This window comes from Somniosus microcephalus, unplaced genomic scaffold, assembly GCF_052327205.1.
Source record: "Somniosus microcephalus isolate GS21.2 unplaced genomic scaffold, FLI_Smic_1.0 unresolved_chr2, whole genome shotgun sequence".
Classification (NCBI taxonomy): Eukaryota; Metazoa; Chordata; class Chondrichthyes; order Squaliformes; family Somniosidae; genus Somniosus; species Somniosus microcephalus.
This window is the reverse complement of record NW_028225180.1, coordinates 79840754-79863889: the sequence shown is the minus strand read 5'-3', so window position 1 is coordinate 79863889 and position 23136 is coordinate 79840754. Positions and strand designations below refer to the sequence as shown.

The window sequence follows — 23136 nt, the reverse complement described above, 5'->3', positions numbered from 1 at the left end:
TTGCCATCCTCTCCTCTACTGTAGCCATCCTCTCCTCTATGGTAGCCAGCCTTACCACGGAGGTAGCAATTGTTTCCACGGAGGTAGCCATCCTTTCCGTAGTGATGCGTTCATGCGCCAATGACTCCGCTCATGTTCGCTATGGACTCCTCCATTCGCTCCACACTCGCAGCGACCCTAGAAACAAAACCCGCCAGAGATTCCTGCATCTGTGCCTGGAGTTCCATCACCTCTGATCTTATGGATGGACCTAGAGGCAGAGGGTCAACATGCTGCTGAGCCGAGCTGGCAGAGTCCTGCGCCCTCCGACTAGGACTCTCCACTGCTGTCACTGTCTCCACAATCTGCTGATGCTCACTCGTGAGCTGTGATACACCAGGTGACAACACTACTCTATGTCCCGAAAGTCCCACCGAGGTGTGAGTGTCTGTGCTGGTGCTGGGTTTGCTGAATTCTGCTGACGCTGCGCCCTCAGAGGTTGCAGCTTCCTCTGAGGAGTCTGGCTGCTCAGCCTCTTCTTCCTGGCTAGGGGGGACGGATGCTTGTGATGGTCCTGTGGGGGAGTAAAGGAGTCATAGATGTGATGCAAAGGCTACATAGCTTTTTGCAGATGCTCATAAGTCCATCTGTTACAGCTTCACAATCATTATCAGCGACTCATGCAATGTCAAAGAGAGAGATGGGAAACTTTTCTGTCACCAGCTTGCTGTGTTACACCCGTCTGTCCGTCCCCCATGCGCGAATCATCCTCTGTTCCCATCATTTCCAGGACGGCCTCCTCCCAGGGGGTCAGATGGGCTATTGAGGCTGTCCCTCCTCCTGTCCTGGCTCGCTCTCTTTTGTTGTGAGCTCTCTTTTCCTGCAATGAGGGAGACAAGTGGAGGTTGAGTGAGAATGAAGGAGTGAGTGTAGAGATTGCATAGCATAGATACTTAGAAGGAGACAAAGATGGAGTGAGGTTACAAAACCAAGGGCCCTCTCTGTGTGTTGTCAGATGTGTTCAAAGCATCAGAGTGATAGGGAGTGTGAGGGCCGCATGGTCGAATAGTTATGTGAATGTGAGCATAGAGAGAGGGGGAATGGGTAAGGGTGCGTGGATGTCAGTGTCAAGTGGGATGTGGAGGAAGAGATTGCTAAAGCTGAATGCTGGTGAGGAAAGGCAATGGGGATCAGATTGAGGGTGATAGGAAATTCATACTCACTTTTCCAGTGCGCTGAAGGTCATGAAATCTTTTCCTGCACTGTATCCAGGTTCTGTGGGTGACTCCCAAGGAGTTGACCTCCTCAGCCACCTGCATCCACACTGCCTTGGTCTGAGTGGGAGGCCTCTTCCTCCCTGATGAAGGGAAGAGCACCTCCCTGTTGGCCCTAGCCCCATCCACTAATGCCTGCAGTGCCACCTCGTCAAAGCGAGGAGCTCATCTGACCCTCCCGCTTGTCATATTTGCTGCAGCTCCCTCACACTGCACAGTCAAGAAGCTTGGCAGTCTGCAGAAGAAGCAAGGCTTGCTGTGGACCTTAAATGCAGCAGCAATGATGACGTCATCGGAGGCGACTTTCAGTCATGAAAAACCTATTTGCAAAGGCTTCCCACACATTGGAAATCAATTGGCCAATTCAGTTAAAATTGCATCAATCTCCCACATCCATTTAGATTCGTGTGGGAAACACGAAATTTGGACAACACGACACCATCCCGCACCTGAGTTAAAATCCCCCCCTTTGTGTCTTAATGCGAGGAGCATTCGTAATAAGGTGGATGAATTAGCTGTGCAAATAGATGTAAAAGGATATGATATAATTGGGATTATGGAGACATGGCTCCAGGGTGACCAAGACTGGGAATTCAACATCCAGGGGTATTCAATATTCAGGAAGGACAGGAAAAAAGGAAAAGGAGGTGGGGTAGCATTGCTGGTTAAAGGGATTAACACAATAGTAAGGAAGGATATTAGCTCTGATGATGTGGAATCTGTATGGGCAGAGCTGAGAAATACCAAGGGGCAGAAAACGTTAGTGGGAGTTGTATACAGACCCCCAAACAGTAATGCGGAGGTTGGGGATGGCATTAAACGGGAAATTAGAACGGCGTGCAATAAGGGCACAGCGATTATCATGGGTGACTTTAATCTACATATAGATTGGGCTAACCAAATTAGTAACAATACTGTGGAGGAGGAATTCCTAGAGTGTATACGGGATGGTTTCCTGGACCAATATGTCGAGGAACCAACTAGAGATCAGGCCATCTTAGACTGGGTATTATGCAATGAGAAAGGATTAATTAGCAATCTTGTTGTGCGAAGCCCCTTGGGGAGGAGCAATCATAATATGATAGAATTCTTCATTAAAATGGAGAGTGAAGTAGTTGACTCAGAGACTACGGTCCTGAATTTAAATAAAAGGAAACTACGATGGTATGAGGCACGAGTTGGCTAGGATGGATTAGGGAACGTTGCTTAAAGGGTTGACGGTGGATAGGCAATGGCAAACATTTAAAGGTCGCATGGATGAACTACAGAATTTGTTCATCCCTGTTTGGCATAAAAATAAAACAAAAAAGGTGACTCAACCGTGGCTAACGAGGCAAATTAGGGGTAGCATAAGATCCAAGGAGAGGACATATAATTTGGCCAGAAAAAGCAGCAAACCTGAGGATTGGGAGCAGTTTAGGATTCAGTAAAGGAGGACAAAGGGATTAATTAAGAGGGAGAAAATAGATTACGAGAGTAAGCTTGCAGGGAACATAAAAACTGACTGTAAAAGCTTCTATACATATGTGAAGACAAAAAGATTGGTGAAGTCAAGTGTAGGTCCCTTGCAGTCAGAATTAGGGGAATTTATAATGGGGAACAAAGCAATGGCAGACCAATTAAATATATACTTTGGTTCTGTCATCACAAAGGAGGAAACAAATAACCTCCCAGAGATGTCGGGGAACATAGGGTCTAATGAGAGGGAGGAATTGAATGAAATCAGTATTTGTAGGGAAATGGTGTTAGGGAAATTGACGGGATTGAAGGCCGATAAATCCCCAGGGCCTGATAATCTACATCCTAGGGTACTTAAGGAAGTGGCCCGAGAAATAGTAGATGCATTGCTGGTCATCTTCCAAAATTCGATAGACTCTGGAACAGTTCCCATGGATTGGAGGATAGCTAATGTAACCCCACTATTTAAAAAGGGTGGTAGAGAGAAAACAGGGAATTATAGACCGGTAAGCCTGACATCAGTAGTGGGGGAAATGCTAGAGTCCATTATAAAAGATGTAATAGCAGAGCACTTGGAAAACAGTGACAGGATCGGACAAAGTCAACATGGAATTACAAAAGGTAAATCATGCTTGACTAATCTACTGGAATTTTTTGAGGATGTAACTGGTAGACTAGATAAGGGAGAACCAGTGGATATGGTGTATTTGGACTTTCAGAAGGCTTTTGATAAGGTCCCGCATAAGAGATTAGCGTGCAAAGTTAAAGCACATGGGATTGGGGGTAAGGTACTGTCTTGGATAGAGAACTGGTTGGCAGACAGGAAGCAAAGAGTTGGAATAAACAGGTCTTTTTCCGAGTGGCAGGCAGTGACTAGTGGGGTACCGCAGGGATTGGTGCTAGGACCCCAGCTATTCACAATATATATAAATGATCTAGACGAGGGAACTAGATGTAATATCTCCAAGTTTGCAGACGACACAAAGCTGGGTGGGAGTGTGTGCTGTCAGGAGGATGCAGAGAAACTCCAGTATGATTTGGACAGGTTGGGTGATTGGGCAGATGCATGGCAAATGCAGTATAATGTGGATAAATGTGAGGTTATCCACTTCGGTGGCAAAAACAGGAAGACAGCTTATTATCTGAACGGCAATAGATTGGGAAAAGGGGAAGTGCAACGAGACCTGGGTGTCCTTGTGCACCAGTCGCTGATGGTAAGCATGCAGGTGCAGCAGGTGGTTAAGAAGGCAAATGGTATGTTGGCCTTCATAGCGAGAGGATTCGAGTACAGGAGCAAGGATGTCTTGCTGCAGTTGTACAGGGCCTTGGTGAGACCACACCTTGAGTATTGTGTGCAGTTTTGGTCGCCTTATCTGAGGAAGGATGTTCTTGCCATGGAGAGAGTGCAGCGAGAGTGCTTTCAGCTGCCTGGGCCCTAAGCTCTGGAATTCCCTCCCTAAACCTCTCCGCCTCTCTCTCCTCCTTTAATTCGCTCCTTAAAACCGACCTCTTTGACCAAGCTTTTGGTCACCTGCCCTAATATCTCCTTATGTGGCTCAGTGTCAAACTTGTTTGTTATTGCTATCGCTCTTCTTAAGCGCCTTGGGACAGTTTACTAGGTTAAATGTGCTTTATAAATAGTTGTATCATTCTGTGATTTTAAGGGAGCTGGACCAGCTGCTAGCTGGGGCGGAGAATACCAGGTAATATAAGCATGGTTGACGTGGTCTCCTGGACTAGCTCTGAGAGGGTTGGAGAGGAACTTTCCAGATTGTTTTCTTACTTTACCTTGGGTTTTTATCTGGTGCTTTTTTTTTGCCTCTCTCACAGATGACATGGTTGCTGGTGGGTCGAAAAAAAGAAAAACACTTGCGTTAATGTAGAGCCTTTCACGACTGTAGGAAATTCCAAAGCGCTTCAGACAGTGCGGCGCTCCATCAGTACTGCCCCTCCGACAGTGCAGTGCTCCCTCAGTACAGCCCCTCCGACAGTGCGGCGCTCCCTCAGTGCAGCCCCTCCGACAGTGCGGCGCTCCCTCAGTACTGCCCCTCTGACAGTGCGGCGCTCCCTCAGCACTGCCCCTCCGACAGTGCGGCGCTCCCTCAGTACCGCCCCTCCGACAGTGCGGCGCTCCCTCAGTACCGCCCCTCCGACAGTGCCGCGCTCCCTCAGTACTGCCCCTCTGACAGTGCGGCGCTCCCTCAGTACAGCCCCTCCGACAGTGCGGCGCTCCCTCAGCACTGCCCCTCCGACAGTGCGGCGCTCCCTCAGTACCGCCCCTCCGACAGTGCGGCGCTCCCTCAGTACCGCCCCTCCGACAGTGCGGCGCTCCCTCAGTACTGTCCCTCCGACAGTGCGGCGCTCCCTCAGTACCGCCCCTCCGACAGTGCGGCGCTCCCTCAGTACCGTCCCTCCGACAGTGCGGCGCTCCCTCAGTACCGCCCCTCCAACAGTGCGGTGCTCGTACAATACTGACCCTCCGACTGTGCTGCGCTGGTGTCATTGTCAATTGATGCTCTGGTCTTCCTACAAGTTGTCGGAGCTCTGTGTGTGGGGCAATCTTCGAGGCCTCTCGACGACCGACGGACAGCTCTGCTAGGGGAGGGAGGGAAAGGCGGGAAGACCAACGGCTGCCGCACGCGGAGGGCGTGGTCTGGCCGTCACCCGTGACGTCACGGCGCACGGTGGTGCGTCATCACGTCCATCTCCCCGGCCCAGGCGGTTGTCCATTGCTCGTCTGGATCGGGCGGGCGTGCTAACCGAAGACGCTTTTTTTCTTTTAAAATATTCCCGGTGTTTGCCAATCATCACTCGCAGCGATGTTTTATCATGTGAGTAGTTTATTTATTTTAAATGAGTGTCAAGGGAGAGCGGCCAAAGACGGCAACAGTCGGTGAGTTTAAAAGTAAATGGTTTGTCGAGAAACGGTTGCCGTCTCTTGGTTGGCTGCGTGGTGACGTCTCTTGGTGGACCTGGTGCTACGTGGTGACGTCTCTTGGTGGACCTGGTGCTACGTGGTGACGTCTCGGTGGACCTGGTGCTACGTGGTGACGTCTCTTGGTGGACCTGGTGCAACGTGGTGACGTCTCTTGGTGGACCTGGTGCTACGTGGTGACGTCTCTTGGTGGACCTGGTGCTACGTGGTGACGTCTCTTGATCGACCTGGTGCTGCACAGAAAAAAACATAGAACATTGAAAATAGGAGCAGGAGTTGGCCATTCGGCCGTTCGAGCCTGCTCTGCCATTCAATATGATCATGGCTGATCCTTTATCTCAATACTATATTCCCGCTCTCTCCCCATACCCCTTGATGCCTTTTGTGTCTACAAATCTATCTATCTCCTTCTTAAATATATTCAGTGACTTGGCCTCCACAGCCTTCTGTGGTAGAGAATTCCACAGGTTCACCACCCTCTGAGTGAAGACATTTCTCCTCATCTCAGTCCTAAATGTCCTACCCCGTATCCTGAGACTGTGACCCCTCATTCTAGACCCCCCCCCCCCAGCCAGGGGAAACATCCTCCCTGCATCCAGTCTGTCTAGCCGTGTCCCAGAATTTTAAACGTTTCAATGAAATCTCCTCTCGTTCTTCTAAACGCTAGTGAATACAGGCCTAGTCGACCCAATCGCTCCTCATCCGACAGTCCTGCCATCCCAGGAATCAGTCTGGTGAACCTTCGCTGCACTCCCTCTATGGCAAGTATATTCTTTCTTAGGTCAGGAGACCTAAACTGCACACAGTACTCCAGATGTGGTCTCACCAAGGCCCTGTATAACTGTAGTAAGACATCCTTGCTCCTGTACTCTAATCCTCTTGCAATGAAGGCCAACATAGCATATTGCTGTGTGGTGATGTTTCTTGATGGACCTGGTGCTGTGTGGTGACGTCTATTGATGGACCTGGTGCTGTGTGGTGATGTCTATTGATGGACCTGGTGCTGCGTGGTGACGTCTATTGATGGACCTGGTGCTGTGTGGTGATGTCTATTGATGGACCTGGTGCTGTGTGGTGACGTCTATTGATGGACCTGGTGCTGTGTGGTGATGTCTATTGATGGACCTGGTGCTGTGTGGTGACGTCTATTGATGGACCTGGTGCTGTGTGGTGATGTCTATTGATGGACCTGGTGCTGTGTGGTGATGTCTATTGATGGACCTGGTGCTGTGTGGTGATGTCTATTGATGGACCTGGTGCTGTGTGGTGACGTCTCTAGATGGACCTGGTGCTGCGTGGTGATGTCTCTTGATGGACCTGGTGCTACGTGGTGATGTCTCTAGATGGACCTGGTGCTGCGTGGTGATGTCTCTAGATGGATCTGGTGCTGTGTGGTGATGTCTATTGATGGATCTGGTGCTGTGTGGTGATGTCTATTGATGGATCTGGTGCTGTGTGGTGACGTTTGTTGATGGACCTGGTGCTGCGTGGTGACGTTTATTGATGGACCTGGTGCTGTGTGGTGACGTCTATTGATGGATCTGGTGCTGTGTGGTGACGTTTGTTGATGGACCTGGTGCTGCGTGGTGACGTTTGTTGATGGACCTGGTGCTGTGTGGTGATGTCTATTGATGGACCTGGTGCTACATGGTGACGTCTATTGATGGACCTGGTGCTGTGTGGTGATGTCTATTGATGGACCTGGTGCTGTGTGGTGATGTCTATTGATGGACCTGGTGCTACATGGTGACGTCTATTGATGGACCTGGTGCTACGTGGTGACATCTATTGATGGACCTGGTGCTACGTGGTGACATCTTGTGATTGACCGTGTGCTGTGTGCTGATGTCTCTTGATTGACTGCGGTGACAGCCTATCCACTGTGTGTGGTGGGTGTTTTTTGTATGATTGGCAGCTATTTGCACCAATGGCAAAGGAGGTTCATGTTGGGGGGCAGCGGCGGAGGAAATAGCGTCCCTAGTACCGTAATGTTCTTCATACGAAAGCAAAATGATTGCGGATGCTGAAAGTCTGAAATAGAAACAGAAAATGCTGGAAACACTCAGCAGGTCGGGCAGCATCTGTGACGAGAGAAACAGAGTTAACGTTTCAGGTCGATGACCTTTCGTCAGAACTGGAAAAAGTTAGAGATGTAACAGGTTTTAAGTAAGTGCAGGAGCAGGGAACGAACAAAAGGGAAGACTTGCATTTTTATAGCGCCTTTCACGACCTCAAGGCGTTTCAAAGCACTTTACAGCCAATGAAGTACTTTTTGAAGTGTGGCCACTGTTGTAATGTGGGAAACACAGCAGCCAATTTGCGCACAGCAAGCTCCCACAAACAGCAATGTGATAATGACCAGATCATCTGTTTTTAGTGATGTTGGTTGAGGGACACCGGGGAGAACTCCCCTGCTCTTCCGATAGTGGCCGTGGGATCTTTTACATCCACCCGAGAGAGCAGGCGTTTAACGTCTCATCCTAATGACGGCATCTCCGACCGTGCTGCACTGGGAATGTCGGCCTGGATCATTGTGCTCAAGTCTCTGGAGCGGGACTTGAACCCACGACCTACTGACTGAGTAGAAATACCTATATTCTCTGGGAGTTTAGAAGAATGAGAAGTGGTCTCATTGAATTGTATAAAATTCTTAGAGGGCTTGACAGACTAGATGCTGAGAGGCTGTTTTCCCCCTGGCTGGAGAGTCTCGAACCAGGGGTCACAGTCTCAGGATAAGGGGTCGGCCATTTAGGAGGACTGAGATGAGGAGGAATTTCTTCACTCAGAGGGTGGTGAATCTTTGGAATTCTATGCCCCAGAGGGCTGTGGAGGCTCAGTCGTTGAGTATATTCAAGACTGAGATCGATAGATTTTTGGGGCGGGAAAGTGGAGTTGAGGTCGATGATCAGCCATGATCTTATTGAATGGCGGAGCAGGCTCGAGGGGCCGAATGGCCTCCTCCTGCTCCTCGTTCTTGTGCTCTTCTGAAATCCCAGTCACTATAGACAAAAAGCATACTTGCGTCATTTTTAAAGATCTATCTTTTTCTCTTTTTTTAATATAAATAGATTTCTTTGGAACACGAGATCCTGCTGCATCCTCGGTACTTTGGCCCTAACCTCCTCAACACCGTCAAACAGAAGCTCTTCACTGAGGTGGAGGGAACCTGCACTGGAAAGTGAGTGACCCACTCGCCCTATGTAAAATCTGTATCCAAGAAATGTGATAAAACTTGCGTCTGCACACTTCTCGTCTACAATAGCCTGTCACCTTTTTTCCACGCTTTCCCATCACCTTTCTCCATTTACAAGTTGCTATATGTCCACAATTATCATGAAAATTTCCTATGCAACCTTGTCCTGCTGTGATTTTTCTTTTCTTTATTCATTCTTGGGACGTAGCCGTCGCTGGCCAGGCCGGCGTTAATTGCCCGTTCCCAGTTGCCCCTCGAGAAGGTGGTGGTGAGCCGCCTTGAACCGCTGCAGTCTGTGTGGTGAAGGTGCTCCCACAGTGCTGTTCGGTAGGGAGTTACAAGGTTCTGACCCAGCGACGATGAATGATTGCATCCTCCCTCCAGTGGCAATGCTGTACTGCCTCAGTTTTGTGTCATTCCACTCCTCAGTACGATAGCAAAATACTGCAGATGCTGGAAATCCAAAATAACAACAGAAGATGCTGGAAAAACTCAGCAGGCCAGGCAACATCCGTGGAGAGAGAAACAGAGTCAACGTTACAGGTCGAAACCCTTTGTCAAGACTGAAAAAGCACAGGAAATGAAACAGATTAAAAGGCCAGGCTGGGAGAGAACAAAAGAGAAGTGAAGAGACATTAAGAGGTGTTCAAAACGAGACGAGATGGTGACAGGACTAGTGGAGACAAAAGATGGCTCTAGATTAGGTGTGAAATGCGCTGGCAGAATGGGAGACAGCTGCCATGTGGGAGAGAGAAAAAGGGGGGGAGGGCCAAAACAAAGGTGTGGATAAAAAATATAAGTAAAAATGTAATGGGGGCCGAGGTTATGATCTGAAATTGTTGAACTCGATATTGAGTCCGGAAGGCTGTAAAGTGCCTAATCGGAAGATGACCACTCCTCAGCCTGGACTACAGGAAAACCCCTGTCCTCCAACCAACTCTGTTGCTCAAATTGCCCTAAGTTTTGCTGTTTAACTATATAAATAATAGAAACCTAGAAGATAGGAGCAGGAGTAGGCCATTCGGCCCCTCAAGCCTGTTCCACCATTTAATGAGATCATGGCTGATCTTCCAAATTCAGTACCCTGTCCCTGCTTTTTCCCCATATCCCTTGATCCCTTTAATAGAAACATGTCGAAGCAGTCCACTTGATTGGCACCCCATCCACCACCTTAAACATTCACTCCCTTCACCACCGGCGCACCGTGGCTGCAGTGTGCACCATCTACAAAATGCACTGCAGCAACTCGCCAAGGCTTCTTCGACAGCACCTCCCAAACCCGCGACCTCTTCCAGCTAGAAGGACAAGGGCAGCGGGTGCATGGGGACTTCCAGGTTCCCCTCCAAGTCATACACCAACCCAATTTGAACAAACATCGCTGTTCCTTCATCGTCGCTGGGTCAGAATCCTGGAACTCCCTAACAGCACTGTGGGAGCACCTTCACCACACGGACTGCAGCGGTTCAAGAAGACAGCTCACCACCACCTTCTCAAGGGCAACTAGGGATGGGCAATAAATGCTGGGTCTTGCCAGCGACATCCATATCCTTAGAATAAATATTTTTTAAAAAATCAAAGTATGTTCAAATCAGGACAGAATGTCTAACTTTAAAATACCTCTGCGCAATTATGCCGTGCCCTCACTTCACCTGATGACTACGGTTGGTCTTGACTCCCTGGTTGCGGTGGAAGAGCAGCTACTAATTAGAAAAATTGCACTGCAGCCAGTGCACCTCAATGATGTGCAATACCCTGCTTGCGTGATGCTCCCCAGCATCACCAGTCGCTCACCCCAGTGTTATCTGACTCCAAGTGCCCTCGCCACACATCCCAAATTAATCCAAAACTAGGGGCCATAACTATAAGACAGCCACCAATAAATCCAATAGGGAATTCAGGAGAAACTTCTTTACCCAGAGAGTGGTGAGAATGTGGAACTCGCCACCACAGGGAGTGCTTGAGGCGAATAGCACAGATGCATTTATGGAGAAGCTGGATAAACACACGAGGGAGAAAGGAATAGAAGGATATGTTGATGGGGTGAGATGAAGAGGGGTGGGAGGAGGCTCGTGTGGAGCAGAAACACCGGCACAGAGCAGTTGGGCCGAATGTTCATGATAGATTGGTGCGTTGGTGACTATGCAGGTCGATACGTGATATCTACTGCAAGCTTTGCATAACCACATTCCTTGGGGATTCTTCTGTCGCTCCCTGTTGCTGATGCTTCTGTGCTGTACATACTATGTAAATTTTGGAAGGGCAGATTCTGTAATTGCACCACGTGAAAGTTTCACGTGTCCATCAGTAACCTCTATTGAAATCGCAGTGACAACACTCTCCCTGTTTTGGTGGTGATGGTAGTGGTGCAGTGTACTGGTGAGAAGTGCCCCGGTCTTTCTCCTTCACGGATTGTTGGTGGTTTTGTTGGTGATGACAGTTGTACATTGTACATACTGGCAAACCATGCCCCTGTCCTTTCCAAAGTAACATCTCCAAATCGATAATAAACAGCTGTACGAAAGGCTGATATTTAAAGATATTTAGTAGGCGAGCATCATATATGTATAACTTCAAGTGTAGCCATTGACCAAATAATATTACCCATAATTACTCCTGGGTAACTAGAAAACTTGTTCAAAATGTAGCTGCACAGTCAAAAGCAGTTTGGATAACAAACAGCCACAGACTGCTAGTGAAGGTTAAATCATTAAATAACATACTATGATGCTAAGTAGAAATTAGAATTCACTTAACAAAACTAATTGCAACAATATTTAAAGGATAATTAGAATAAAGACATAAAATGAGAGAGATCATGGAAGTTAAGGTATTTATCTGGTCGATTAAAGTGAGATAGTTTGGATACCTCAAGACTAGTGAAACAGCGCTGATATGGGCCCTTGGTATAGAAAGGCCTTGTACCAGGGAAGCTAGAAATGAAAGCGATAAAGTAAATTCCAATGGGGTGAAAAACTATAAACAAGATAACACTGAACATGGCAAAGTTGGTGGAAAAATGCTGGAAAGGCGGAATGCTACCTTAGTCTGAGTGACAATGGTATTTTGGCCATTAGAACCAATTAAAAAAGGTGATTTTTGTTAAAGACCATATATGGACACTGACCAAACCAACTTTTGATAAGAGAAGGGTTAAAACCTCGATACCCAAAGAGCAACTTTACACGGACGTACTGCGAGGACAAAGGAACAGACTTAAGACGACATCATCTGTGTCCGAGAGGTTCCAGAGACCTAGGCCTGCGAGCTACTCGTTAAAACTATCGCCTAATATTAAGCATATTACGCTGTATGCTTAATAAATCTTGATCTATTGCTCAAACATACTGGCTGCTGCCTATTGGTGTCTTGTCCAAGAACTCGGAGATCTATAAGATCTTAGCGCTATATTCTGTTAAATTGCTGTTGCTTGAATCTGTGTCATTCCTAAGACAATCTTGCTTCCGTTTGTTCAGAGGTATGGTAGGCTAGTGGTCATGGTACTGGGCTAGCAGCGCAAAGGTTGTGAATTCAAATCCGACCATGGCAAGTTGCTGGATTGTTGTAAAAACCCCAACTGGTTCGTCACTGTCCTCCAGCGAAGGGAACCTGCCATCCCTGGCCTGGCCTGGCCTACATGATTGATTCCTGGGATGAGAGGGTTGTCCTATGAGGAGAGATTGAGTAGATTGGGTCGATACTCTCTGGAGTTTAGAAGAATGAGAGGTGATCTCATTGAAACTGACAAGATTCTGAGGGAGATTGACAGGGTAGATGCAAGGAGGATGTTTCCCCCTGGCTGGAGAGTCTAGAACCAGGGGTCACAGTCTCAGGATAAGGGGTCGGCCATTTAGGACTGAGATGAGGAGGAATTTCTTCACTCAGAGGGTGGTGAATCTTTGGAATTCTCTACCCCAGAGGGCTGTGGAGGCTCAGTCGTTGAGTAGATTCAAGGCTAAAATCGAGATATTTTTGGACTCTTAAGGGAATCAAGGGATATGGGGATCGGAGCGGGAAAGTGGAGTTGAGGTCAAAGATCAGCCGTGATCTTATTGAATGGTGGAGCAGGCTTGAGGAGCCGAATGGCTGACTCCTGCTCCTAATTCTTATGTGACTCCAGTCCCACAGTATGTTGCTGATTCTCAGGGCAACTAGGGATGGGCAATAAATGCTGCCTCGCCCACGTCCCAAGCAGAACTGTCTTCACTGAATGTGGGAGATGATGGCAGAGCTACATTTAATGCACGGTGGTGGACCTTCTTGAAACTTTGCAGGCCTTGTGCTAATGGTACTTTCACGTTGGTGTTGGGTAGGAAATTCCCAGATTCTGACCCAGGAAACGATGAAGCGATATATCCAGCCTTTTGCGTGGTTATGGCACTTAAATATTCTGGGGGAGAAAATCTTTTTTTAACCAGAAAACCTCTCGCGATCCAGTGATACTGCAGTTTTTCCATCAGTTAGGCTTTGGGGAAAGAGCAGGGGGAGTGGCAGTATGCAAATAAAGCTTTGTTAGAATGATACCAGGACTGAGAGGTTGTACCTATCAGGAAAGATTGAACAGGCTGGGGCTCTTTCCTCTGGAGAAGAGAAGGCGGGGGGGTGACCTGATAGAGGTCTTTAAAGTTATGGAGGGGTTTGATACGGTGGCCTTAGTGAGGATGTTTCCCCTTGTGGGGGAGACCAGAACTAGGGGCCATCAATATAAGATCGTCACTAATAAATCCAATCGGGAATTCAGGAGAAACTTCTTTACCTAGAGATTGGTGAGAATGTGGAACTCGCTACCACAGGGAGTGGTTGAGGCGAATAGTATAGATGCATTTAAGGAGAAGCTGGATAAACACATGAGCGAGAAAGGAATAGAAGGATATGGTGATGGGGTGAGATGAAGAGGGGTGGGAGGAGGCTCGTGTGGAGCAGAAACACCGGCACGGAGCAATTGGGCCGAATGGCCTGTTTCTGTGCTGTAAACGCTATGACTAATTGGTAGCTCTTGCAGAGAGCCAGCATAGGCACGAAGAACCGAATGGCCTCCTTCTGTGCTGTATGATTCTATTGATGCAGATTATCAAAGCAGACTTGTAACAATTGAAGAGTATCTTCCCGGAATTAATGGTGAGCTTTACTCCGATCCTAGTGATGGTACTGACTGTTTCATGGGCTGTATTCTGGTCTGTAAGCGGCAACCTTTTTATGCTCGCTTGTTTCTTGCAGATATGGTTTTGTGATTGCCGTGACCACCATAGACAACATCGGAGCCGGTGTAATTCAGCCAGGACGGGGATTCGTGCTCTACCCTGTCAAGTACAAGGCCATAGTCTTCCGCCCATTTAAAGGGGAAGTGGTCGATGCTGTGGTCACGCAGGTCAACAAGGTAACGTCTGGGTATATTTAATCACCATAGCCCCTGTATGCAGTTAAACAAAGCCGTTAAATGCAATATTCTTTTCCTGTTTGCCGTAGGTTTTTACAGGTTTTTTTGCCTCTCCCAAAAGATTACATGACTGGAAGAGGGTGGGTGGGAGGTGGGGGAGAGGGAAGAAGTGTTTAGCCATGGTGCTCTGGCCATCATGGTTTGGGGCAGGCTTGATGGACCAGCTGGGCTTTTCCTGCGGTTGATTTTGTATGTTCGTATGAAGCCATTCTTGGTTTTACCCTTAAACAGTAAGGGGGTGTCTGTCGGCCTAGCTCAGTTGGCAATAATCCTGCCCCTAAGCCAGAAGGTTATGGGTTGATGGGGTCAAGCCCCACACTGAGGTTTGAGCTCAAGATCCAACAGCTGACAGTCCGATACAGTACTGAGGAACTGCTGCATTGTCGGAGGTGCCTTCCCAGGGACGGGGCCAGCTCCTGATTATCTGCTTCAGACACTATAAGCATCCCAGTGCAGTATTGGAGGAGCAGGGAGTTCTCCTGGTGCCTGGCCAACATTCCTCCCTTAACAACAGGCCCCATTTTAAACATCTATATCTGGTTCTGAAACACTTTGGGGCATACTGAGGATATGATCAGGTGCTATATAAATGCAACTTCATTCATTGTTAATATAGATATAATAATTCTTATTCACTGTAACTACCTTGTCAGTGCAGATAGAATCTTTCATGCCTCGGTGATATCTGTGTATAGTTGCAAACATTGTGTTACACTGGAGTGTCTGGATATTGAGCAGTGTAACGGTTACTCACTGTAACGGTACAGAGTTCCTCTTTGTTAAATCAGGCTAAGGATCACTCTGTGTAACTGTGCAGTTTCTCTTTATTCAGCAGTGTAAGGGTCACCTACTGTAACTGTACAGAGTACCTGGTTATAGAGCAGGGTAAGGGTCACTCACCGTGTAACTGTACAGAGTCACTGTTTATTCAGGGTAAGGGTCACTCACTGTGTAACTGTACAGAGTCACTGTTTATTCAGGGTAAGGGTCACTCACTGTAACTGTACAGAGTCACTGTTTATTCAGGGTAAGGGTCACTCACTGTGTAACTGTACAGAGTCACTGTTTATTCAGGGTAAGGGTCACTCACTGTGTAACTGTACAGAGTCACTGTTTATTCAGGGTAAGGGTCACTCACTGTGTAACTGTACAGAGTCACTGTTTATTCAGGGTAAGGGTCACTCACTGTGTAACTGTACAGAGTCACTGTTTATTCAGGGTAAGGATCACTCACTGTAACTGTACAGAGTCACTGTTTATTCAGGGTAAGGGTCACTCACTGTAACTGTACAGAGTCACTGTTTATTCAGGGTAAGGGTCACTCACTGTGTAACTGTACAGAGTCACTGTTTATTCAGGGTAAGGGTCACTCACTGTAACTGTACAGAGTCACTGTTTATTCAGGGTAAGGGTCACTCACTGTGTAACTATACGGAGTTCCTGATTGTTTGTTTATTGATTTCTGTCCCCTTTTATATCACAGGTTGGACTCTTCACTGAAATCGGACCCATGTCCTGCTTCATTTCCAGACATGTAAGTTGCAACTTCTTGACATTTAAAGCTGTACCTGCTCTTGTCTATTAAGGGTACTATGGTGGTTATGGTACTGGACTCGAAATCCAGAGAACGTGAGTTCAAATCCTATCATGGCAGTTTGAGAATTTGAATTCGGTTTTAAAAATAAAACTGGAAATTAAATTTAAAAAATCAGTAAAAGTGAATGTGAAGCTGTCGGGATTGTCGTAACAACCCAACTGGTTCAGTAATATCTTTTAGGGAAGGAAACCTTGGTGCCAACTACACGTGACTCCAGTCCCACATAACGTGGTTGACTCTTAACTACTCTCTAAAGTGGCCTAGTGAGCCACTCAGTTGTATCAAAACCGCTTGTAACGGTTCAAGAAGAAGGGCTCACTGCCACCTTCTCCGGACAACTAGGGGTGGGCACTAAATGCCGGTCTCGCTAATGACACCCACATCTAGAGAGTTATTTTTCTGTTTAAAAAAAAAAACCCCTGTGGCCTGGGGTGAGCTGCTGTTGTGACTGAGAGGTGTCTATTACAGGAAACTTTCTGGTATCCGGCACTGACGGGACCGAGCTGGTGCCGTTAGATCAAAACTGCCGTATAAACCAGCGCTAATGTTAAAACATACAGAGCTTTTCAGCTCCGTGAGAATCAACAAACCCTGTTGCTTAGCAACAGCTTCAAAACAGTCGGCTGCAGCTGCAAGCGTCTCTAGCTGAAGCTGTTGCTTAGCTACAGACCTTGCAGAGCCTGACTGGGGAAAAAAAAGCAACGAGAAGTAAAAAAACTTATAGAAAACGGCTCCTGAATTTTGCTGGTAGATAGAGCTTTCCGGACTTTTAACCTCTGGTTAAACGAAAGTTTCCTGTATCTGCTGACTAGTGACCTGTGGGGAAACCCCAGGGGACACTTTAAATAAATAAATAAATGAATAAAGAGTGTATTGACTCATGTCGGGTGTTTGGTCACCTTAGGAACTTTTTCATATCACCCGCCCACTTTCACCCTTTTCCAGCTTTTCAAAGAGCCTGTTTGCTGGCTATTTCACCCATTAACCCCTCACTGACGGGAGCCCTAGTGATCGGGGTAGATAGTCTCATGTTCTCTTCTATCTCCCACCTCCCCCACTTTTTTTTTTTTGCTCAGCACTACTGCGAACCTCTCTCATCTTCCAGTTACTAGTTCTTGATTGAGGATCCATACCGAATCATAAACCCCGTCATTTGTCTTTACAAAGCTGCATTCGCTATCTTTTTTTTCCTTTTTTCTACCCATCGCCAGCAGTCACACTCTCAACCATGTGTTTATCCAGCTCTTTTTTTTGAGTTAATCTTCTTGGCCTCAAACTTTGCTGGGATCCCGGTTCACTGAACAGGCCGGGGCTCTTTTCTCCAAAAAAAAGAGAGGGCTGAGGGGTGACCTGATAGAGATCTTTAAAAATTATGAAAGGGTTCGATCCGTTCGGCGTAGAGAAAATGTTTCCACTTGTGGGGGAGACCAGAACTAGAGGTCATCAATATAAGATGGTCACTAATAAATCCAACAGGGAATTCAGTTGAAACCTCTTTACCCAGAGAGTGGTGAGAATGTGGAACTCGCTACCACAGGGAGTGGTTGAAGCGAATAGCAGAGATGCATTTAAGGGGAAGCTAGATAAATACATAGAAACAGAAGATAGGAGCAGGAGTAGGCCATTCGGCCCCTCGAGCCTGCTCCGCCATTCAATGAGATCATGGCTGATCATCCAAATTTAGTACCCTGTCCCTGCCTTCTCCCCATATCCCTTGATCGCTTTAGCCTTAAGAAATATATCTAACTCCTTCTTGAATATATTTAATGAATTGGCCTCAACTGCCTTCTGTGCTAGAGAATTCCACAGGTTCACCACTCTCTGGGTGAAGAAATTCCTCCTCATCTCTGTCCTAAATGGCTTGCCCCTTATCCTTAGACTGTGACCCCTGGTTCTGGACTCCCCTACCATCGGGAACATCCTTCCTGCATCTAGTCTGTCTAGTCCTGTTAGAATTTTATAAGTTGCAATGAGATCCCCTCTCATTCTTCTAAACTCCAGCGAGTATAAGCCCAATCGACCCAATCATGAGGGATAAAGGAATAGAAGGATATGCTGACGGGGTGAGATGAAGAGGGGTGGGAGGAGGCCCGTGTGGAGCAGAAACACCGGCACGGAGCAGTTGGGCCGAATGGCCTGTTTCTGTGCTGTACACTCAATGTAATCTCTTGACACATCCATATTAAAAATGGCAGGAGATGCTGGGTGGAGAGGAGATACTGTAGGTGTATATCTGCCCCTGGCAGGGAAAATGGGGTTTTGATGGCCATCCAATTGGAAATCCACATGTTCCTGTTTCAGGTGAAGAGAGTTATGACGCTGCCCACAGTCAAATAGCCTGCTGGCACCTTCTGTCTGAGCTGAAGCATAAAGAATGGCTGTTCGTGTGCAGATTTCAAGGCCTCATGAGTCAGCACCTTTTGGGAGGGGGTAAAATTGCTGAGTCTGCTTTGAGTCATTCATCCTTCACTGTGTTCTCTTTCTTCCCAGTCTATTCCGTCAGAAATGGAGTTCGATCCCAATTCCAATCCTCCCTGTTACAAGACCAGTGACGAGGTATGTAAATGGCTGACGAGTGGTGAATCATATACTGAAAGCTTCGCCCGGGGCTCAGTTGCTTCGAGCAACGTGTAGTTGCCGGCGGGAAAGGTCCCACATTTGTCCCTCAGTCTGTGCGCAAATTACTTGACCTCCACTGAAGTAGCATTAGAGATGCTACAGGTGGCCTCGGGCAAGGAAGGTGGTGGAATTACACTGGGTCCCCACTCCGCTCACTAACCAGTAACCCTACTGCTGAAAAGTGAGTCTGTGCGGATGTTGGGTGAGAAAGGATTGAGCTCCGCGTTGATGCACCCCGCCCATGTTTGAAAAGTCTTCCGACACCTGCCGTCTAACATCACCCTTTGAAGAATAGACGTGTGGATGAGGTAGCGGAAGGTGATTGCACCCCACAGAACTGTATCCCAGCAAGAGCCAACCCCTTGAGAAGAGGGTCGCAAAATTTGGCCAAAAAAAACTTGAAGGAAAAGAATATATACTGAAGAATGTTTTAGCAGAGTTGTGACTGAATCTTTCCAGAAGCACAGCTTCCTGATACCCATAAAGTTGAAACATATAAGATCCTGAGGGGTCCGGACAGGGTGGATGTGGAGAGGATGTTTCCTCTTGTGGGAGAATCTAGAACTAGGGGGTCACTGTTTAAAAATAAGGGGTCGCCCATTCAAGACGGAGATGAGGAGAAATGTTTTCTCACAGAGGGTCATGAGTCTTTGGAACTCTCTTCCTCAGAGGGTGGTGGAAGCAGAGTCTTTGAATATTTTTAAGGCAGAGGTAGATAGATTCTTGATCAGCAAGGGGGTGAAAGGTTATCGGGGGTAGGCGGGAATGTGGAGTAATCAGACCAGCCGTGATCTTACTGAATGGCGGAGCAGGCTCGAGGGGCCGACTCCTGCTCCTAATTCGTATGTTCGTATGTACTCAATTGATCTCTCCGCCACTAAATTTACTATAATGGGATGGGGATCAATGTTCCCTGTAAGACCCTGCGCAGCTGGCTTTTCAGTGAGAAAAACTTTGCATGTGCGGTATTTTTAGTAATTGGTGGAAGGTTTAGAGGGGATTTGAGGGGAAATTTCTTCACCCAGAGGGTGGTGGGGGTCTGGAACTCACTGCCTGAAAGGGTGGTAGAGGCAGGAACCCTAACCACATTTAAAAAGTACTTGGATGTGCACTTGGGATGCTGTAACCTGCAGGGCTATGGACCAAGAGCTGGGAAGTGGGATTAGGCTGCACAGCTCTTTGTTGGCCGGCGCGGACACGATGGGCCGAAATGGCCTCCTTCCGTGCTGTAACTTTCTATGATTTTGAATGGCCCGTGCAGCCCCTTAAAGGGCCGCGCGGTGCCAAACAAAATTACAGGGAACATTGATGGGGATTATCTCTCGTGCCCAGAAGTGGGAACGCCCAACAGATTTCCTGGTTTCAAGAGCAGTGGGCCTCCGGAATGCTTTGCCGGCTGGTGTGGTGGTTGCTGAATCTCTGTATGCCTTCAAGAGGGAAACTGGACCGATTCTTGACTGGGGCAGAGATCGCATCATGTAGAAGGGAAGCGGTTTTACAAATAACTCATGGTCCTGGACTGGGTTTTGATCACCTGAGAGGGGGGGGTCGAGAGAGAGGAATTTTCCCCAGAGTATTTCATCCCTTATTGGCCCTGGGGTTTTCCCTCTGGTTTCTTGCCCATCCCAGATTACCAGCTCGATGCGCCACCTGGTCTTTTCCTGCCAGTCGATTTTGTATATTTGTAAAGGGTGTGCAGAGCTCCTAATGTAACCAGGGCCTCCTAACTCTCTGGGTCTGTTTCCAGGACATAGTCATCCAGCAAGATGATGAAATTCGGCTGAAGGTGGTCGGAACCAGAGTAGACAAAAACGACATAGTGAGTACACAGCCCGATGCTTAGCGGGTTATTTTATAATGGCTGCCGGCGTATCGGGTTGTACGAGTGATTTATTTATTTATTTTTTGCCCCACCAATAACTTTGTTGGTAAATGTACCGAGACATACACACACACACAGAACGCCCCAGGTTTGATTCCTGGTCTCCCATGAAGTAACCGGAAGGGGCACGACAGTTAGCCTCCGTGATCCTGGGCTAGGAAGGGGGATACCTCGGCCCATGTACCCTGTTCCCGATCACTATCCGGTCGAACTCTGCTGGAAAAGTGCACATGCGGGAGGATATCTGGAAAGTGAGGGGGGAGGAAGTGAAGAGAATTTTTTTATTTTTTTTTACGCAGCGAGTTATGATCTGGCGCACACTGCCTGAAAGGGCGGTGGACGCAGATTCAATAGTAACTTTCAGAAGGGAATTGGATGGATACTCAAGAAGGAAAATGTTTGCAGGGCTATGGGGAAGGAGCAGGGGGGGAGTGGGTCTAATTGGATAGCTCTTTCAAAGAGCCGGCACAGGCTCGATGGGCTGAATGGCCACCATCTGCACTAATTCTAACTGTGCCTCCCCACATGACTCAAGTCTGAAGAATGGCGAGGGGCCCTGGTGCTGTGGCATGTGTCAGGGTCATGGGGTGGTGATCTGGCTTTTTACACCCATTCTTGCTGTTCAAGGATTGAGTTTGGCGGGGGGGTCTGTTGTCTCTGATAACCTGTACTCTCATTTCTCTTCCAGTTCGCTATTGGCTCTCTGATGGATGACTACTTGGGTAAGTGCGACTGCTTGTCTCTGTCCAGTAGTGTAGACCCGTTTTATTCAGCGGATGTCTCCGCTAGATCTGGTTACACAGTAAGGAGTAATAGCCGAGGCTTGGCACCGCAGTGGGTGTGAGGGGGAGCAGGCGTGTTGTGTCGCTAGGTGTGAACATAGGTTCCGATTGTACTAATTACCCAAGGAAGGATATACTTGCCTTAGAGGGAGTGCAGTGACTGATTCCTGGGACCAGCAGATTGTCCTATGAGGAGAGATTGAGTAGACTAGGCCTGTATTCCCTAGAATTTAGAAGAATGAGAGGTGATCTCATTGAAACATACAAAATTCTTACAGGGCTTGACAGTCTCAGAATAAGGGGTCGGCCATTTAGGACTGATGAGAAATTTCTTCACTCAGAGGGTGGTGAATCTTTGGAATTCTCTGCCCCAGAGGGCTGTGGATCCTCAGTCGTTGAGTATATTCAAAGCTGAGATCGATAGATTTTTGGACTCTAGGGGAATCGAGGGATATGGGGATCGGGCGGGAAAGTGGAGTTGAGGTCGATGATCAACCATGATCTTATTGAATGGCGGAGCAGGCTCGAGGGGGCCGTGTGACCTCCTCCTGCTCCTAATTCTTATGTTGTGTACCGTTTCTACGAGTAAAAGGGTTAGCTCGGAAGTAGGCTTGAGGATCACATGTTGTCATGTGCATAGCTTGGTGTTGATCCCTAAAGGTGGTCGGGGTGGGTGGGGGAACGTACATTCAACACTGCAGCTGATGTGAAGCAAATTTTCAAAAGTTCCTTTAGAAACAGAAGATAGGAGCAGGAGTAGGCCATTCGGCCCCTCGAGCCTGCTCCGCCATTCAATGCGATCATGGCTGATCATCCAAACTCAGTACCCTGTCCCTGCCTTCTCCCCATATCCCTTGATCCCTTTAGCCTTAAGAAATATATCTAACTCCTTCTGGAATATATATTTAATGTATTGGCCTCTACTGCCTTCTGTGGTAGAGAATTCCACAGGTTCACCACTCTCTGGGTGAAGAAATTCCTCCTCATTTTAGTTTAAGTTTCCTTTTAAGTTTCAAAACTCAACACGTTGGGAAAGAGCTGACTCAATCTCTCAACATTGAACCAGCGTTGAAATGCTGGTGAACAAAGATTGGTGTGTGCGTGTGAGCACAGGTAGAGAGGTCAGCTTTACCGAACGGGAGACAGCCGCAAACTTGCAACAAAACACTGCCAGCAGCCTCGGGGGCGGGGGTTGGCTCTGTTATTTGTTACAAGTCTCGGCCTCTAATGGTTAATTTTTTTCCTTACAGGACTTGTGAGCTAAAGCTACTGTTGGCCGTCCAAAGCCCCCGTGGGGAGCGGAGAAGAGAGCGCCCAAAGATCATCTCTTTCTTCTCTGATACCTTGTCCTGCTGTGCCACCCTGCCTCTCCACTTGCTCAACATCAACATGTCTGGTCACGGGCGCCGGGCCAGCAGGTGCGGTTGTGTTTGAGGATCGAGCCGAAGCTCCTATTTTAAGCAGCTCTGTGAAACAACAGCGCCACAAGGTACACTTCCAACAGGAAGATTCCCCGAGTTTAAAAACATCCTCACTTTGTATTTTTTGTTTGTATATTATAATCTAGCCGCAAGGTCTCATGTGACAAGATAAGCATTTGCTACTGAATAAAGAAATCCTGGGTGAACCGGAAACCTAGTGTGTTGTGTGTTTGGTTTCAAACCCAAGTCTCGCACACAGAAGGGATTTCATTCCTGCCGTGCAATTTTAAGCTTGTTGGTTTAAATTTCGTCATGTTTAACAAACATTTGCAGTAAACTGATTAAAATGGTGCAGCAGGAATGTAACACAAACATATTAATGTGCTGAAAATAGGGTATTAAACAATTGTGATTATTCAAGAAGGGGGTTCCCATACACCAGGAGTTCTGCAGTGGTTCGGATTTCAGTATTTGTTGACTTACTGGCAGGTCACATCTGTTGCTGTATACTTCAAAACAAAATGCAGATTTCTTTTTTTTTTAGTCCCAGGAGTGTGTCCAG

At 47.6% G+C, this 23136-nt stretch overlaps 2 protein-coding genes across 3 annotated transcripts in view; one reads left to right on the top strand and one right to left on the bottom strand.

Annotated features, from left to right (window-relative positions):
* The first annotated feature begins 5391 nt into the window (after nucleotides 1-5391).
* polr2g (RNA polymerase II subunit G) lies at nucleotides 5392-22787 on the top strand. Of its 2 annotated transcripts, none has more exons than XM_085976149.1 (8): nucleotides 5392-5542; nucleotides 8715-8824; nucleotides 14054-14213; nucleotides 15757-15807; nucleotides 18361-18426; nucleotides 20237-20308; nucleotides 21060-21093; nucleotides 22404-22787. In XM_085976149.1, exons 1-8 carry the CDS (start codon nucleotides 5531-5533, stop codon nucleotides 22415-22417), a joined length of 519 nt encoding a protein of 172 aa, XP_085832275.1. In that variant the 5' UTR covers nucleotides 5392-5530; the 3' UTR covers nucleotides 22418-22787. The 2 variants fall into 2 exon arrangements, with proteins under 2 accessions (XP_085832275.1, XP_085832274.1); XM_085976148.1 differs by lacking the exon at nucleotides 5392-5542 and adding an exon at nucleotides 6246-6407.
* LOC147092873 (5'-3' exonuclease PLD3-like) overlaps nucleotides 5522-23136 on the bottom strand; it is a 50619-nt gene continuing 33004 nt past the window's right edge. Inside the window, exon 14 of the mRNA XM_085976142.1 lies at nucleotides 5522-5879. The gene's annotated coding sequence lies outside the window, so the exon portion shown is untranslated. The remainder of the gene's footprint in view (nucleotides 5880-23136) is intronic.

Excerpts from the sequence above, each read along its gene's own strand:
- polr2g (XM_085976148.1), top strand. The coding sequence starts at position 6,282 with ATGAAATCTCCTCTCGTTCTTCTAAACGCTAGTGAATACAGGCCTAGT. Across the intron at positions 6,408-8,714 it reads TTCGCTGCACTCCCTCTATG|ATTTCTTTGGAACACGAGAT; the intron begins GCAAGTATATTC and ends TAATATAAATAG. Across the intron at positions 8,825-14,053 it reads GAGGGAACCTGCACTGGAAA|ATATGGTTTTGTGATTGCCG; the intron begins GTGAGTGACCCA and ends TGTTTCTTGCAG.